The sequence below is a fragment of the Spea bombifrons genome, chromosome 11 (assembly GCF_027358695.1).
Source record: "Spea bombifrons isolate aSpeBom1 chromosome 11, aSpeBom1.2.pri, whole genome shotgun sequence".
NCBI lineage: Eukaryota > Metazoa > Chordata > Amphibia > Anura > Pelobatidae > Spea > Spea bombifrons.
The window spans coordinates 23,069,768-23,085,395 of NC_071097.1; the positions used below are offsets into that span (position 1 = coordinate 23,069,768).

A 15,628-nucleotide genomic window follows, 5' to 3' on the forward strand; every position below is an offset into this window, starting at 1 on the left:
TGGCAACAGTGTGGGTATTTAGGATTCCTTCAATCACTCCTCTTTTGTCAGCTGTGAAACAGACATGTAGAGGACATCATCTAGAGGTCGTCTGCTGGCATCTTCTCATTTTCAGGTTAAGAAAGGCTAATCAATCTTGCATAACCTCTATTAACATGTCATGGTATCTTTTATTGAAAATGTGAATAGGGTCATCTTCCTGAATGTCTGTTCGTTATCCTGTGCAATATAATGTTTATGAGCAAAGTTACTGTTCTTGATCAAGACCTACTGGTTTTTAAAACTGAACAAGAATGAGATAACAAACACACTGAAGATATACGCGTTAATCAGAAATACATTTCTACTTTTTGTTAAGTGAGTGTAGTGTAACAGTTTTTATATATATTTTACTTATGTTTAAAGAGAAAGCTAGATGTTTTAGCATACCATGAGAATCCAATCTAAATGTTCCAATGTTCTTCTGTTTAGCTTGCTGGAGATGACTGCAATTTGGTGTCTTGTGGGAAACATGAAAAAGCGGCATTTGCTCTGAGATCTTGCAAAGTATAAAAGAGATGATGTATTAAGAGATGATAATCAGTTTATTTTACATAGTTTTGAAGTCCATTGTCATAAAGAGCAAAATGCCATCCCTTGTTTTTTGATAAACTCTCGAATGCTATAAAAGACATTACAACGATAATTCTAGTGAATTTAGTGCCAAATAATCCATTAAACACATGATGGGTCCTGCAGTTATGAGGGTTTCAGAGCTTTAAATGGATAACTCTACTATTTGATGAGGGTAATGAATACATCTACGTTCATGGGCCAGTTTAGGAGATCAGATGATTTCCCTGACTCATTAACCTGTAAAATCAATTGAGGTCTGTGCTTCAGCAGCTCCCATATAGCCTTCTCATAGCACACCAAAGTGGCATGCTGGGGTATGATGTCATATTCTGGTATTCTGGCTCAATGCAACACCAGGTACTAAACTCCATAAAGTCCACAAAGTCCATAAAAATGTTCCCATTCTGCCTCTAGCCCTGCCCCCACCCAACTGTAACCCTGCCACCAACCCCTTTACCTTAACAATGGTGTCCCTGAAATGTTGTGGAGTATGTCTCTCTATTTATCTCTTTCTTTTCTCTATATATTCCCTTTTTGTGTAACATTGGCTGTTGCATGTATAACCTTTTCATATGTGCTTCAGTAATTATTATTAGAAATATCTTTTCCAGGAAAAAAATAGAAAAAAGCCTTTGTGGTTAAAAGAACCATGCAAAAAAAATCAGCCCAGAAGCTGATAAATCAGTTGCTATTTTTTATTTGTGTACAGAGTCTACAATTTTTTGTAGATTATGTGTGCTAATTGAGTGTAAGCTCGTTTTGTGCTAATTGAGTGTAAGTCAACTTGTTATGTTACATACTGTTATGTCCTGTCTACCCATTGTACAGCGCTATGGAATTTGATGGCCCTATATAAAACAATTAATAATAATAATAATAAAGACAGAAATTTGGCTGGGGCAGAGGCAGGAAGATACAAAAACACCTTACACAGGTACAGAAACGCCCTCTTTCTCTGCAAATCTGTCTGCGAATGTCCTGTCAAATTTGTGCTAATCTGAAAGCACAAGTCTATTTGCAACTTAAATGTATTCAACTAATCAAACCACTTAGAATATTAATAATATATTGTGAAACAATTTAAATTATGTAAAATAAGTTTATGCAAATACGTGTATAAATAATTTATGCAAAACATCTTCTTCTTAAAACACTGTTACCAAAGTTTGATGTTTATTTTGATTAGCGTGAATTTGTAAAATTAAATATTTATGTAGCTGCGTCACAATTTTATTTTAAAAAAACTCAAATTATTAACTCAGCCTTTTTTTTAAACGTCTGCAGTGAAATTAGTTAATTCATATTTGTGCTAAAATAAGCATTGATCTTTAAAGTAAAATAACAAAAAGCTAATCAGTATTATTAGTAAATGACAGCAAGGTTAACCAGAATATAAATGAATTATTTATTACTATTGCTGTTGATGCCATTTATAATTGAAAGTATGGTAGTGCTTTCAATACTTAATTTCAAAGAAATATTATGGGGGAGTATAATTGGGGGCAGTGTTATGGAGGGGGGGCAGTGTTATGGAGGGCCTTATATGTTAGTACCAGGATTTTAAATTTAATTCTAAAGGTAATAGGGAGCCAGTGGGGGGTTTCACAGAGTGGGGAAGCAGAAGAGGAGCGGCGTGAAAGGAAGTGCAAGGCTTGCCTGATGTCATTAGCAAAAGCACTTTGATTTTGAAGAACTTTATGTTGTGTTTCCAGGCTTTTTTGTTGCTAAAGCAAGAAATGAAATTTGGCATTAACAACAGTTTTTGTCATTCAGTTAATATTACTATGATTTTAAATATATTCATTTTACTTTATGTTAAAAAAATGTAAGGAGAAGAAAAAACTATTTGAGCCGAGCAAAAGAAAAAGCATTTGATATCATGCATTTCTGATTTTTTTTTCAGAAAACTCAAAGTTCAGTGACAGTTTCCTTGATCCTTGCCATGGCAATTTGAAAAGCTTCAAATAAAATACAGTATCTGGCAGGATCAAATGAATAGTTAAAGGTGAAATGGAAGTGGGATTTAGCAGAAATTAAAAGGACATTAGATCACAAAAATCAACAAATGAGTCAGTCCAGGTAGATATGAATTTGGAAATAAGTGAGGAGTTAGGCGGAACCACCAGGCCAGAGCCCACTAGCTAACATACTCACAAACTAACTTAGACACCCTTATACATGTATACACACGCTAACACACACTAACACATACACACTTCCTCTCACACACACTAAAACACATTCCATTCAGAGGCAGAACAATACTGTGTGCAGCCAGTACAAGCTACTAGGACCCATAACACCAAGGGAGCCAGTAAGGGAGATTATGGTCTCTCCTCAAGGGCCCACTTAAATAGATAACTGCAGCATAGACCTGAAGGCTTCTTTGTATGCCAGATCATTGGGTGCCTCAGATACAACCACACAGGAACTCCTGCTGCTTCAATAATATATTAGACCACCAGGGAACCAGGGCCTCCTCCAAGTCCAAGTTGACCTGACATGGGCTGGTGTGCACAAAGCAGGTGCTCTTGGGGACAATACATGACTGGAGGACCATGACAGAGACTGGTGGGGACCTGAAACGGTCTGAGGCCTTTGGGTATAATACAAAGGCTCTTAGGGACATGACAGGGGCAGTGGGGACAACATAGGGGTTGGTGGTCTAGTGGAAAGGGATATAATCTAGTAATAGAGTAATAGGTTATATGGGCAATGGGATCTGATACAAAGGTAAGTGTAGAGTGATCTTAGCAGGCAACTCATTCACTTAGGATCTACCTGTGATTTGTAAAAACAATTTTGAACTTAATTCTTGGAAAAACAATGACTTTAAAAAAATGTGCTGAATTTATTATAAATGTCCAATTTGAAAGAAATTTTGATTTACACTTTATTGTTGAAGGCAAATCAAAACTTCTTCCTCAACTCTGAGACTTTTTGGCTGTAGTTATACTAAAGTAATTGTTTTATTAGTTCCATCTGTCAGAAAAATAAATAAATAAAAATGTTAAGCACAATTCTGCCATCAACTGTATTGGCAGAACAATATTGTTTCCAGAAATATGTTGGGATGTGCGCCAGGTTATTCCAATGCTTTCATCAGTATAATGGGCAATGAAAAAATTGAAGGCAATGTGATTTTCTTAGGTCACCATCACCAATGTCATCTGAATCCCTTTACAGACAAGCTTGTTGAAGTGTCTGGCATCAATGCTTTTTTTTTTACTAAATTTCAAATTTTCTTTTATATAGCAGAAAAATTTGACAGGGGCTCAATTAAAACTCTTCAATTGTTGCAGATGAATGCAAGTTAACTGGTATGGCTACCAATGGCATTTATGGTGTGAACTTTCTTAAAAACCTGCAACACCATTTATCTGGGAACCCAAATCATCAGTACTGTAACAGGGAAAAGTATGGGTGCTGGAAAAGAACTTAGGACCTGCCAAACATAAAATTGTGCACTATATAGATACAAATCAACAGAGGCATAAAGTGAAGGATAGTAATAATGAACTGAGAAGGAAGAATGTGATGATTCTAAATAAATAGGACAATTTCAGTGGACCACTACATTTTGGTGACTAATGTCTGTTAATGCAGAAGCACGTCATTGCTTGTTTTACAGGAGCTTTACTAACCCACTTTTGAAACCACATGCACAGCGCACACAAATCTCAAAGTACTACGCATTATTTCAAATATTGATTTTTAAATGAGATCTTATACCTGGAATTAAATATTTATACCTATTCATCATACAGGATGAGTACATTGGTTATTTAGAATTATGGTTTTATTAAAAGAATAGTAAAGAATAAAGATATTTTTCAGTCTGATATTTAATGAAAAAAAAATACCTGGAACTTAAGGAACTTTTTCTAGTGTAATTTACTTAACAAGTATCAATCATTTTTGGCCTTAAGCTGGTCTGCAGTGCTTAATGTAATTTATCATTACATGATCCTAAAACCTAGATTTTGGCTTACAAGGAGTATATTGGATGAAACTGTTAAAAATATGCTAATATGTATAGAAGGAAAGAGATAAAGAAGAAAGGCAAAAACAGACTGCAGAGAATAGATAGAGATGAGATGGAGGAAAGAGAGTGAAGTGAGTGAAACAAAAAGAGAAGTGGGAAGAAAAGAAAAGCAAAAATAAAAAGAGCAGGAAATCCTTTAACTAGCAGAAAGTTGACATGTGGGCACTCCAACAGCTATAGAAAAAAATATTATATCTAAAAAAAAGAAACAAAACGGAAAACATACCATGCTAAAAGTGGACAGTACTTTAGGTAGGTTGTGAGTCAGGTCAAGGAACAGAAACATTCCACTGTGTTTGATTGCAGTAAGATTAACACTAAAGTCACTAAAAACACTGATACCTCTCTTCTTACAGTAAAAAAAAAATAATATAGATGCTGAAAGAAGGTTTGGCTGAAAATTTAAATAGGGTGTCAGAGTAGCCAAGTTTATCTGTATTCAGTACTTGTAAGGTAAATATGTGGTTTTAAACTCCTGTGTTCATTTTGTTGAACTTGTTGAAAATTGTACTGAAAACTCCAGTATCCAAATTCGTGCTTACTGTATTAACCAGGGGAATTCTGGTTAATAAAAAAATGACTGTTTTGGCATAACTATGATTAACCGTGTCCCTAACTGAATTAGAAAATCAAACTGTATTTATGTGCAAAAACAATGCTTTGTTGTCTCTAATTGCAAAATTTAGATGTCCTCTCTGGAGGATGTTTCTATTTTTTCTTGATTTTTTTTTACCCATGTCTACTAATGAGATAACCAAAATGGCGTAATATATTAAAACTTTAAGTTGAAGTCGTTACGCTAATGCTTACCTGTAGTGATTTAAAGTGGAACATCGAGTTTATTTATTTTGCAACTTGTTGGTCGCAGCCATAAACTGAAGACAGTTACAAATAATGTAGGGGTAGTGGAGTGAGTTACGGAATGATTTGGAAATCCAATTACCTTGACTGTAAACTGAGCAGATGTCTCATGTCTGCAGACTAGTATACTCCTACCCAGCAGCAAGCAGATATTACGCCTTAATGGATTATGGTAACAGAGCTTAAATTCATGGTAATCTGGTCATGTTAAGCAGAAAAATATATTTGCTCAACGATAGAAATATAAACCTATTTTGTTTTTTCTTGAGCAAATAATTAAATTATTATGGATTGTTAATTTTGTAATTAGCATTATAAATCTTTCTGGTGTTGTGAACAAACATGCCAGTTTTATTTTTGTAATCTTTCGCAAATCCCTTACAATGTTATATTAAAGCAAATCTTGTAGCAGATGTTTTATTTGCAACAATTACGTTGCATACTGTGCCAGGAGTCTGAAATTTGGCACGGTGACTGTATTGACCAATAAGTGGTGTACGTACTCCTTTTAAGCAATAAAGATATGCAAACAAATGTCTTTATAGATTGGTCTAGCTTTGCCATTGCATTTAAGCGTGGCATGGTTTCTGTTCCTAAAGACTCTGTGATAGCTTTTTGCTTATCTTTTATTTTGGATAACGTACGTTATAAGATAAGCGTTGTAAGCAAAGGGTAATGAAAAGATGATAAAATGAAAGATTGTTGCATGTTAAATATGTTGCTTTGTCTCCTGCTGAACAGCAAAAAAAATAATTAAGCAAGAGAGATAGCATGGCTGAATTTCTCAAGGAATGAAAAGGGGATGTTCACTTCCAAGGCTATATGGCACTGCAGTCATCATAGCTTTTAGCATAACGTAATAATAATTGAATTCCATTTGTTCCCACTTGCATGTGTGCCTTGCAAGCAACTTGTTTGGGTAACTTGTTTATGTAATTGGGCCCACTGCGTTATACATAGATTTAAGCATTGCTGTTGAAATTCCATTATATATACAGTACAGTGCAAAAACTTTTAGGCAGGTGTGAAAAAATGCTGTAAAGTACGACATGTAAATAGTTTATTTTTTAAGTGAGTGAACAGGGCAAAAATCTAAATCAAATCGATTGGTGTGATCATCCTTTTTCCTTTAAAACAGCATCAATTCTTCTAGGCACAATTGCACACAGTAGGAACTTAGCATGAAGATTGTTCCAAACCTTTTGGAGCACTAACCATTTTTTGTGGATTTAGGCAGCCTTGGTTGCTTCTCTCTCTCTTGATGTAATCCCAGACAGACTCGATGATGTTAAAATCAGGGCTCTGCAGGTGTCATACCACCACTTCCTGGACTCTTTGTTCTTTTTTTGTTCTGTTTTTGTTCACTCTGGGAGCTGCAGAGCAGGCAAGTCAGGAACCGGTATTTGGTCTCAGAACAAACCTGGGACGGTAAGGGGTTAACAGGTCCAAGAGACTGAGACATAGTCGTTGCATAGGCCAAGGTCACTAACAGGTTAACAGTTCCAGGAGACAAAGACATGGTCATAACATAAGCCGAGGTCAGTAACAAGTTAACAGGTTCAGGAGATAAATACTCGGTCGTAGCTCAAGCCGAGGTCGGAAGTATGGCATGTTGAATATTGCTTTTTACCAGACTTCTCTGGACAGTAGATGGCTGTACCAGGGTCTCACTGTTTTCTGCAAATGTTGAGCTGATGGCACTTTTAATTTCTTTTTAAATTTCTGTCTGAGAGAGACCATGCTGGTGCAGTATACCTACCTTGTGTTTTGTTGCTGTGCTCAGTCTTGCCACAGTGTATGAGTTTGGCTGATTGTGTTTCAACCTACATATTGAAAGTTGATAATGGTTAGTACCTGTCTGATAGAAATGTTTAATTATACACCTAGCTATATGCCAACAAAATCTCTGACTTTTTGATGCTGTTTTGAAGGCAAAGGGTGGTGACACCCAGGGCCGGCCCTACAATGGAGCCGACTGGGGCTCCAATTTTTTTTTTAAACGGAGGAGAGAGGGGCGCCGAGTGGTTTTCGCTTACCCGTTCGGCGCCCCTCTCTCTCTCTCCTCTGCGGCGAGTCTCCGTGCTCTGCCACGGTCCCGGCTTGTAATGCTGAGCGCCGGAAGTGACGTCAATTTACGGCGCTCAGCATTACAAGCCGGCACCGTGGCAGAGCAAGGAGACTCGCCACAGGACTGTTTAAAGGTGAGTACCGGGGGGGGTACATAATGGCGTCGGCGAAGTGTAAAATGCCGTCCCCAGGCATCGGCGGGGGGGGGCGGCATTTTAAACTTCGCCCCAGGCGGCATTAAGTCTTGGGCCGGCCCTGGTGACACCAAATGTTAATTTTATTTAGATTTTTCTTTTGTTCACTCTCTTTGCATTTTGTTAAATTATAAAAACGAAACTATTAGCATTTCTATTTTTATAAGCATGCCTAAAACCTTTGCACAGTACTAGACAGAGGTACTACCAAATCTATCTTTGTCTATATTTACGGGTATTTGTATAGTCTGTATACATGGCATCATTCCTTGTGGATGAGTTAGTTCAGTAAAAGTTATACATGAAATGTTGTCTGATGGATAATTTTAACTAAAAAGTAACCCAGGTGCATTTTATAACTACAGTTGATGTTAATAGCATTATTTCCTAAGGAATTAAATTAGTGAACGTAAAAAATATTGCCTCAATCTTATTCAAGTATAATGTGCAATCATTTCTGTTTCAATTAATTAAAAATGTCTATCAATGTAATTGAAAAATAAATTTTCCAGATAAGCATTCACAAAAACAGCATGAGTAATAAACATTTAATCCTATTTAACTTCCTATCTCTAATGGTTGTGTGATATTGTAAAATAAATTGTCACAAATGCTGAGGCTTGGATTTGTGATGGGGTTGTCTCATTATTCTTGAGGAATATCGTCTAAACTCACATCAGAAAATGGGGCTTATTCCAATCTGCGCACTTGTTTTTATGGTTTTAGCTTGGATTGTTTAGCAATATAGACTTTGAAAGCAAACAAATACCATTTGGCCCCTCTAGTCTGTCCATTTTCCTTTCTATAAAAACCTCAACTCTTGATCTTGTCTTATGTTTAGGATAGCTTTAAATTTAAATTCCTTCACTCTATTAACCTCTACCATCTTTGCTGATAAGCCCTAAAAACTGAACATACAAAAGATGAATTTTATTGATAATAATGACTAATAATATTTGTTATCGAATTGCTTTGGCAGATGATGCTTCTTTGTCCACATTTTAGGGTTGGAACTCATTATCTTTCACCTTCAGATCTCTTACAACGTTATTCGTTTTTGTTACAACCTAGCATTATGATATTAGTAGTTTTGAGTAGACTGGATGGCCAAAACATTGGATTCACTTATCACTCTTGTTCTTAAGTATCATTGAAGGGTAAACATGTACCAATGGGCCAAAAAACATTTCCTTTTTCTACTCATTTGTTTCAGACAAATATGTTTTTTTAAAAAAAATTCGGGAAGGAACACCCACATTCACTCACTCTCTCATTCTCTTCTAATTCTCACGCTGTTACCCTAGCGTGACTCTTTGTGAGATGTCCTCACACCACATCCACAGGGCAAGGGATATCCAGTCTGCCTGAATCCAGCTCATTACTGTGAGTTTTCTTACTATGCAGTTATGTGATACACACATTATTCAGTTTTATGGGGCTCTGCGATACACTCATTCTGCATATTACTGTGATTTTCACTACTGTGGAGCTCTGTGATACACAGATACACTGCACATTACTGTGAGTTGATCTGAAAACTGTGCTTTTGCATTATTGCCAATTTCACCCTGTATTATCATGCATTACACAACTAAAAGGCAATTTTTTTCTCTCAATGAAAAATGAGTGAGACCTACCCATACATACATGCTGCTCTTGTTGTCCTTGCAATGGTAACCTGGAAGGTACGACAGATGGTTCTAGGTTCAACTCGTATTAGAAACAAAATGTCATTCAGCAAAATAATAAAAAAAAAAATAAAGACCTTACCTATTTCCTACTTTTGCTTAAATTTGTATTCATTTTTTACGAGAAAAATATTACACAATTCTTTTCTTTGTGTTATAAAAGCCTTTGTCAGGCTTTGCAGCATTTCATGCATTCCAATGAGTTTCTCTCTTTTTAAAGATGTCTAACCTTTAAAGGACATTAGCCACATTATCTTTAGAAATCTTTATATTTAGAAAAGAGAAAGTTTCAGAGAGTTCGGAAGAATTTTACAGTAATTTACAGTTTTTAGGAAGGTGCCTATAAGAAAATGAACACAGAAAATGGAATGCATTTTCATTTTTATACAACGCAATAGAATCATAGAAAAGACAGGCTTTTTGTATTAGTGTGACTCCTTTATGTATCCAATGAATCGGAACCTAGAAGAACAGCTGTAAACATCATAGAGTTTCTGTACAGAGATCAATTCTAATGCAAAAAAGTAAGTGGGTGACATAAGAATTCTCGCGATATCTGAATTGAGAGCCATGTAATGTGACTTGTGTATAAGATTTTGACAGGCAACTTTTCATGCGCTATTTGGCTGAAACCTCTTAGTACATTATATGCAACTGTTACCTAAGGAGAAGGTGGTTGGTGGGTATTTAAACAAATACATCCCCAAGTGATAATTACCATGCAACGTTGATTTGTATTGATATGTTTTGATTTATGTGCTTATTAGCTCTCCCTGTTTATGAATGTTCCGATTAAACTCTGAATTTGCATCTACATTAGTAAATTAGATTTCCAGAATTTTACATAAAACTAAAGTCACGTAAAGAACTTCTCAAATTCAAGTTCTGATTGTTTCCTGTTATGTTACTGGACAATGTCCCATATGTAAAAACCTAGAATTTAACAGTTTAAATATTTTGCCATTAAAATAGTTAGGCTTTCGTTGTGTTACCTTAAAATTGGGAAAAAAGATGTAAACAATTGATAATTAGGTCCTATATGAACCATGTTTTGGATTCACAAGTATTTCAATAATGGCCATCACATGGATTGTAATGCAAAAAAAATAATAAAATAGTTAAAAATAGATATAGGTCCAGATACATTGACTGATATCAAATGTATACTTTTTTTTATCTATGTTTTTGTTGTAATCTATATGAGGACTGCAAGTCAATTGCTTGTGCTATATTTACCTCTAGAATATTTGACATGTGCATATAATGCCATTATATTAGTTATTGTGTCCTTAAGGAGTAAACACATTCCAGATATAAATTCTAACAACATTTAATTTAATTTTGTAATAGTAGGACACTATAAACTATAGATACATGTCCTTAGTGTAATTCTTTTGAGATGTATAATCCCTTTCCTCCAATGTAATTACCAGCCATTTTCAACTGATTTATTACTTTTTTTTCCCCAATGCCATACAACCTAAACTTAAATACTGACCTTTCTTATTTTCCAAGAAAATAACGTTGTACTATATTGGCAAAAAGATGCAAGGGATACTCTGACATAAATGCTGTAGTTCCCTTTCTTTTCCGAGTATTAATAAGTTAAGCTTCTTCTTTAAAAGATGCATGAGTTAAAGGTTTCGTCTCAAGACCAAAATCTTCAAAACAACAGTTTTGTTAGAGATTGATTTAACATTTTACAGTCATTTTAGCACTTTGGTATCATTTTCTGAGCTGACACCTTTTAGCGTTAAGTATAAAAAAGCAAAAGCTAGTGTTTACTGTGGATTTGTTATCAGAAAACCTTTGTGTTGAATTGCTTGAGGGCAGTAAGTAAAGTCATACTGCCTACTTCACTGGATAACAGCAGTTAGACTATTATTGATACAAGTGACTGATGATGAACTGAATCGGAAAAGTCACAACGAGACAGCCATTTAAATGAATGATAAATGAATGTGTCACTTCTAAGTTTCTTTTTTTTTTTTTCCTCTTCTCGTTTCAGATCTGTCCCAAGTAAAGTTTGACAGAAAATGTTACTGAGGTACAGGAATTACATAGTTTGTGTGATCATATTCGGAACCTATTTTGAATCCATTTTAACACAAAGTGATGATGGTAAGCCAAGCTGAATATTTTATTTTCATTCTACATGTACCATTTTATAAAACAGAACTAAATTGTCCATATTGTTGGGGGGTATTTCGCTAATTAAATTTCAGAGTATCTAAGGACCTTGGGCTTTTTATTGAAAACAATATATATATATATATATATATATATATATATATATATATATATATATATATATATACACATATATATATATATATATATATACACATTTATACAGGAAGCCAATACTGTACATATGCATGCCCCCCAAATGTCCCGAGGTATTTCATTCTGGAAGGTGGAGGCCGTTCTTTTAAAAAAATAGATAACCTGCTCTTCCTAGGTCTTCCTATGAGACTCAGCTTCTCTTATTCCGTGAATCCATCATCATCATTATTCTGTTCTCTTAGAGTACTTCTGCTAAAGGGGGAGCCACGAGGACAGCGTATCCCCTGTTCCTCTATTTAAGGAAGAGGGTGTGCATGGAGGTTATACCCTTTTACTGACCTCCTCTGTGAGGCCTGGTTCACGGAGAAGCATAAGAAGAAAGAAGAAGGAGACACAGGTAGAAGAGGAAGAAGACATAAGAAAAAAATAACAGAAGAACAAGATGAGGCAAATGGAACTCTTGAGAAAGAAGACAGGGACGTGGAAGCAGTAGGGAGACATTGACAGAGAGGGAATTTGGCCAGTGTGGCAACCCCTGATAATTGGCACCCGATAATTGGCACCCGGGACAGACACCCCCAAGTGCACCACACAGCACTTGAAAATATTTCTCCTGTAATGTAAATGGATATCAAATCCACTTAAAAAATGGTAGAGATTTTACAAATTATCCTATTTTATTCTAAATTAACATGGTTAATATTCTGCTGATATTCTTACTTTTTACAAATACAATTATGCAGGCTATTACCAAAGCAAACTTAGTAAAGAAAACAATATTTTAAAGGCAAGTTAGCTGTACTTGGACATGTACATGGAGACATGTTAAACAAATGGAAATATTGGAAAGGACTTTATCTACCTACAGTATAGAGCCACTCACACTGCCTGCTTGCAACATGATGACATGATCTGAAATATGTTGATACATTTTGATTTTTACTGTTGTAGAAATATATCATAGAAATATTAAAATATTATTTATTTTAGGGATACATTTTAAGATTCTGTATTTTACAAAGTTCTTCAAAAACACTGCAACCATGAAACTGACCATTTAGCATGAACTACTCCTAAACTGAAACTTTCCTACTTTATCAGGTCAGCAATTATACAGTAGATTTGACTAAATGGTAGTTTTTTGGCCGCCAATACAGTCAATTTATTTTGCTGCTAATATGGCTGCCAAAGTTCTTATTAATTTCCGTGGGACTTGGCAGGTACTATCTACTTTATTAGAACTTGTAGAAGCTATATGCAACCTGCTGAGGTAGCTGTCCCATAGAATTTGCATAGATTAGTGTTTCTAATGCAACACTGGGGAAAATGCACTTCAATGCATCCAATAGCTTAGTGATTCCTTTAAATTAATGTGTGGTCTCCCATGCAAATGCACAGTGGGATACTGCAGAATCCCCCATATGCACTTGTCTCTTCCTGCACCCTCCCAGCTACTTGGCTTGCATAATACTCAAGGCCAGTTCAGACCAGCACTGGCTTGGTGAAAGTTCCATGTGTGTGTGTTTGGGGCGAAAGTCTAACAAGACCTCCTATTTACATGTGCAGAAAGCGGTTTCATTTATTTTTCCTGCCACTGATTTAAAGCCATCATAGTTACATAGTTAGATAGGCTGAAAAAAGACATGCGTCCATCAAGTTCAGTCTTTCCCATATCTGTTTATTTCTTGCTGTTGATCCAAAAGAAGGCAAAAAAACCCAGTTGTGGCTCTTTAGAATTTTGCACAAACTAGGAAAAAAAATTCCTTCTTGACCCCAGAATGGCAGTCAGATCTTTCCTTGGATCAAGTATACATCCATATGTTGTTTAAACCTTTTTTACAGACTCTGATAAAACTACATCAGCAGGCAGAGAATTCCACATCAATGGTTTGTATTGGCCCCGAATATATTTATATAATGTTATCATATCCCCTCTGAGTCACCGTTTTTTTAAACTAAACAGATTTAAATTTGTTAACCTTTCTTCATAACTATAGTGCTCCATTCCTTTTAATAATTTTGTAGCCCACCTCTGCACTTTTTCCAGTGTTATAATATCCTTCTTTAGAATAGGTGCCCAAAATTGCACAGCATATTCAAGGTGCGGCCTTACGATTGATTTATAAAGGGGCAAAATTATATTTTTATCCGGCAAATTGATGCCCCTTTTTATACACGACAATACCTTACTGGCCTTACCAACTGCTGACTGACATTACACATTGTTTCCTAGTTTGTTGTCTATAACAATTCCCAAATCCTTCGCATTTGTTGTTATCCCTAATTCACTACGATTTAGGGTGTTAGTTGCTTGTGCATTCCCCGAAGTGCATAACTTTGCATTTATCTACATTAAATTTCATCTGCCATGTGTGTGCCCAGTCGTCCAGTCTATCTAAATCCTTCTGCAGCAAAGTAATATCCTGCTCACATTGTATTACTTTACAGAGTTTAGTGTCATCTGCAAACACGGAAACATGACTTTCAACGCCTATTGCAAAGTCATTTATAAATATGTTGAATAAAATTAGTCCCAGGACAGAAAAGAATCCCGGAAGATTAGACACAGAGGTTCACTTATTTCCAGACTCAGCTCCTTAAGTACTTGTGGGTAAATACCATCAGGCCCTGGAGCTTTGTTGACATTAACTTTCATTAGTTGCTGCAGCACCTTGTCCTGAGTCATCCAATCACAATATGTTTGCAAATATGTTTTTGCAGTAGTCATTTGCATTCCTATTGCCATAGGTTCCTCCTTAATATATACTGAGGAAAAATAGATATTTAAAGTTTCTGCTTTTTCCTGGTCCTCGTTAACTAACACTCCCATCTCTGTTTTTAGTGTACCTACACTTTCCTTTGTGTTTTCTTAGAATTTCTGTACTTTTTTGGGGTTGGTTTTGCTCTCTTTGGCTATCCCTCTCTCATTTTCTAGTTTAGCCCATCTAATCACCTTAATCATGTTACCTGAGACATTAGAGTGTTCTCCTAAAGTGGAACCAACCAATCTGTATCAGCTGCTATGGTTCAACAATGTAGCCAAAACAATGGCATAGACAGAGCTGTGATGTGTGATCTAAATATGTCTTGAGCCAATTTGGTGGCTGGGAAATTAAGATGATTATATTGTTTAATTGATTAAATAAATACATATTTAAAATGTGGATCATATAGCTATAGATGTCAACTGATATGGAAACACAATATAATGAAGGCTCTATAAAACATCAGGCAGCATTCTGTTCATTCCATAACAGTCGTTTCTTCATTGGTCAGAGTGGTATCTAGTTATCTAAGTAAATGATTGATGGCGTTTGGTGGTAATTATTCTACTGGAATTGCTTACTGTAAATTATGATGAATCATGTACCCCTTTGATCTTTGTGATCTTTAAAGTTACCAATAGATCGCTATTAAAGCTATTAAAAAATATCAGCATTTTAAATGCTCATAGGGTGCCTAGTTTAAAAAATGTATGATTTGATGGGGTAAATCGAATTGGCCAGCTTTAAAGATGTCCCAAATATGGGACATGGGCACAGACTGACCAGATGTCAAAAAGCCAAAAATGCATACCTCACAAAGGTGGCTGTTTACCTCCTAAATTACCCAACAAATACATGCATAGGGGGTATCGCTGTACTCAGGAGATGTTACTGAACACATATTGGGGTGTTGTTTGGCAGTGACATATACCAGGAGCGGTAAATTAACATCTGAAGTACAATGTGTGTGAAACAATACAAAAAAACATTACTACCATAAAGTTTGACAAAGGCTGATGGTAGAATTAGTGCATGGAAAGGGTAAAAATACCAGCATTTGAAATACCCTGGGGTAAATTGCATTGGTTGGCTTCAAAGATACCCAAA

At 35.7% G+C, this 15,628-nt stretch overlaps 1 protein-coding gene across 1 annotated transcript in view; it reads left to right on the plus strand.

Moving 5' to 3' along the window:
• The window catches only part of PCDH15 (protocadherin related 15), a 280,874-nt gene that overhangs the window by 25,379 nt on the left and 239,867 nt on the right, over window positions 1-15,628 (plus strand). The window contains exon 2 of the mRNA XM_053451264.1: window positions 11,479-11,591. Coding sequence (XP_053307239.1) covers window positions 11,507-11,591 — 85 coding nt within the window. The 5' untranslated portion in view covers window positions 11,479-11,506. The remainder of the gene's footprint in view (window positions 1-11,478; window positions 11,592-15,628) is intronic.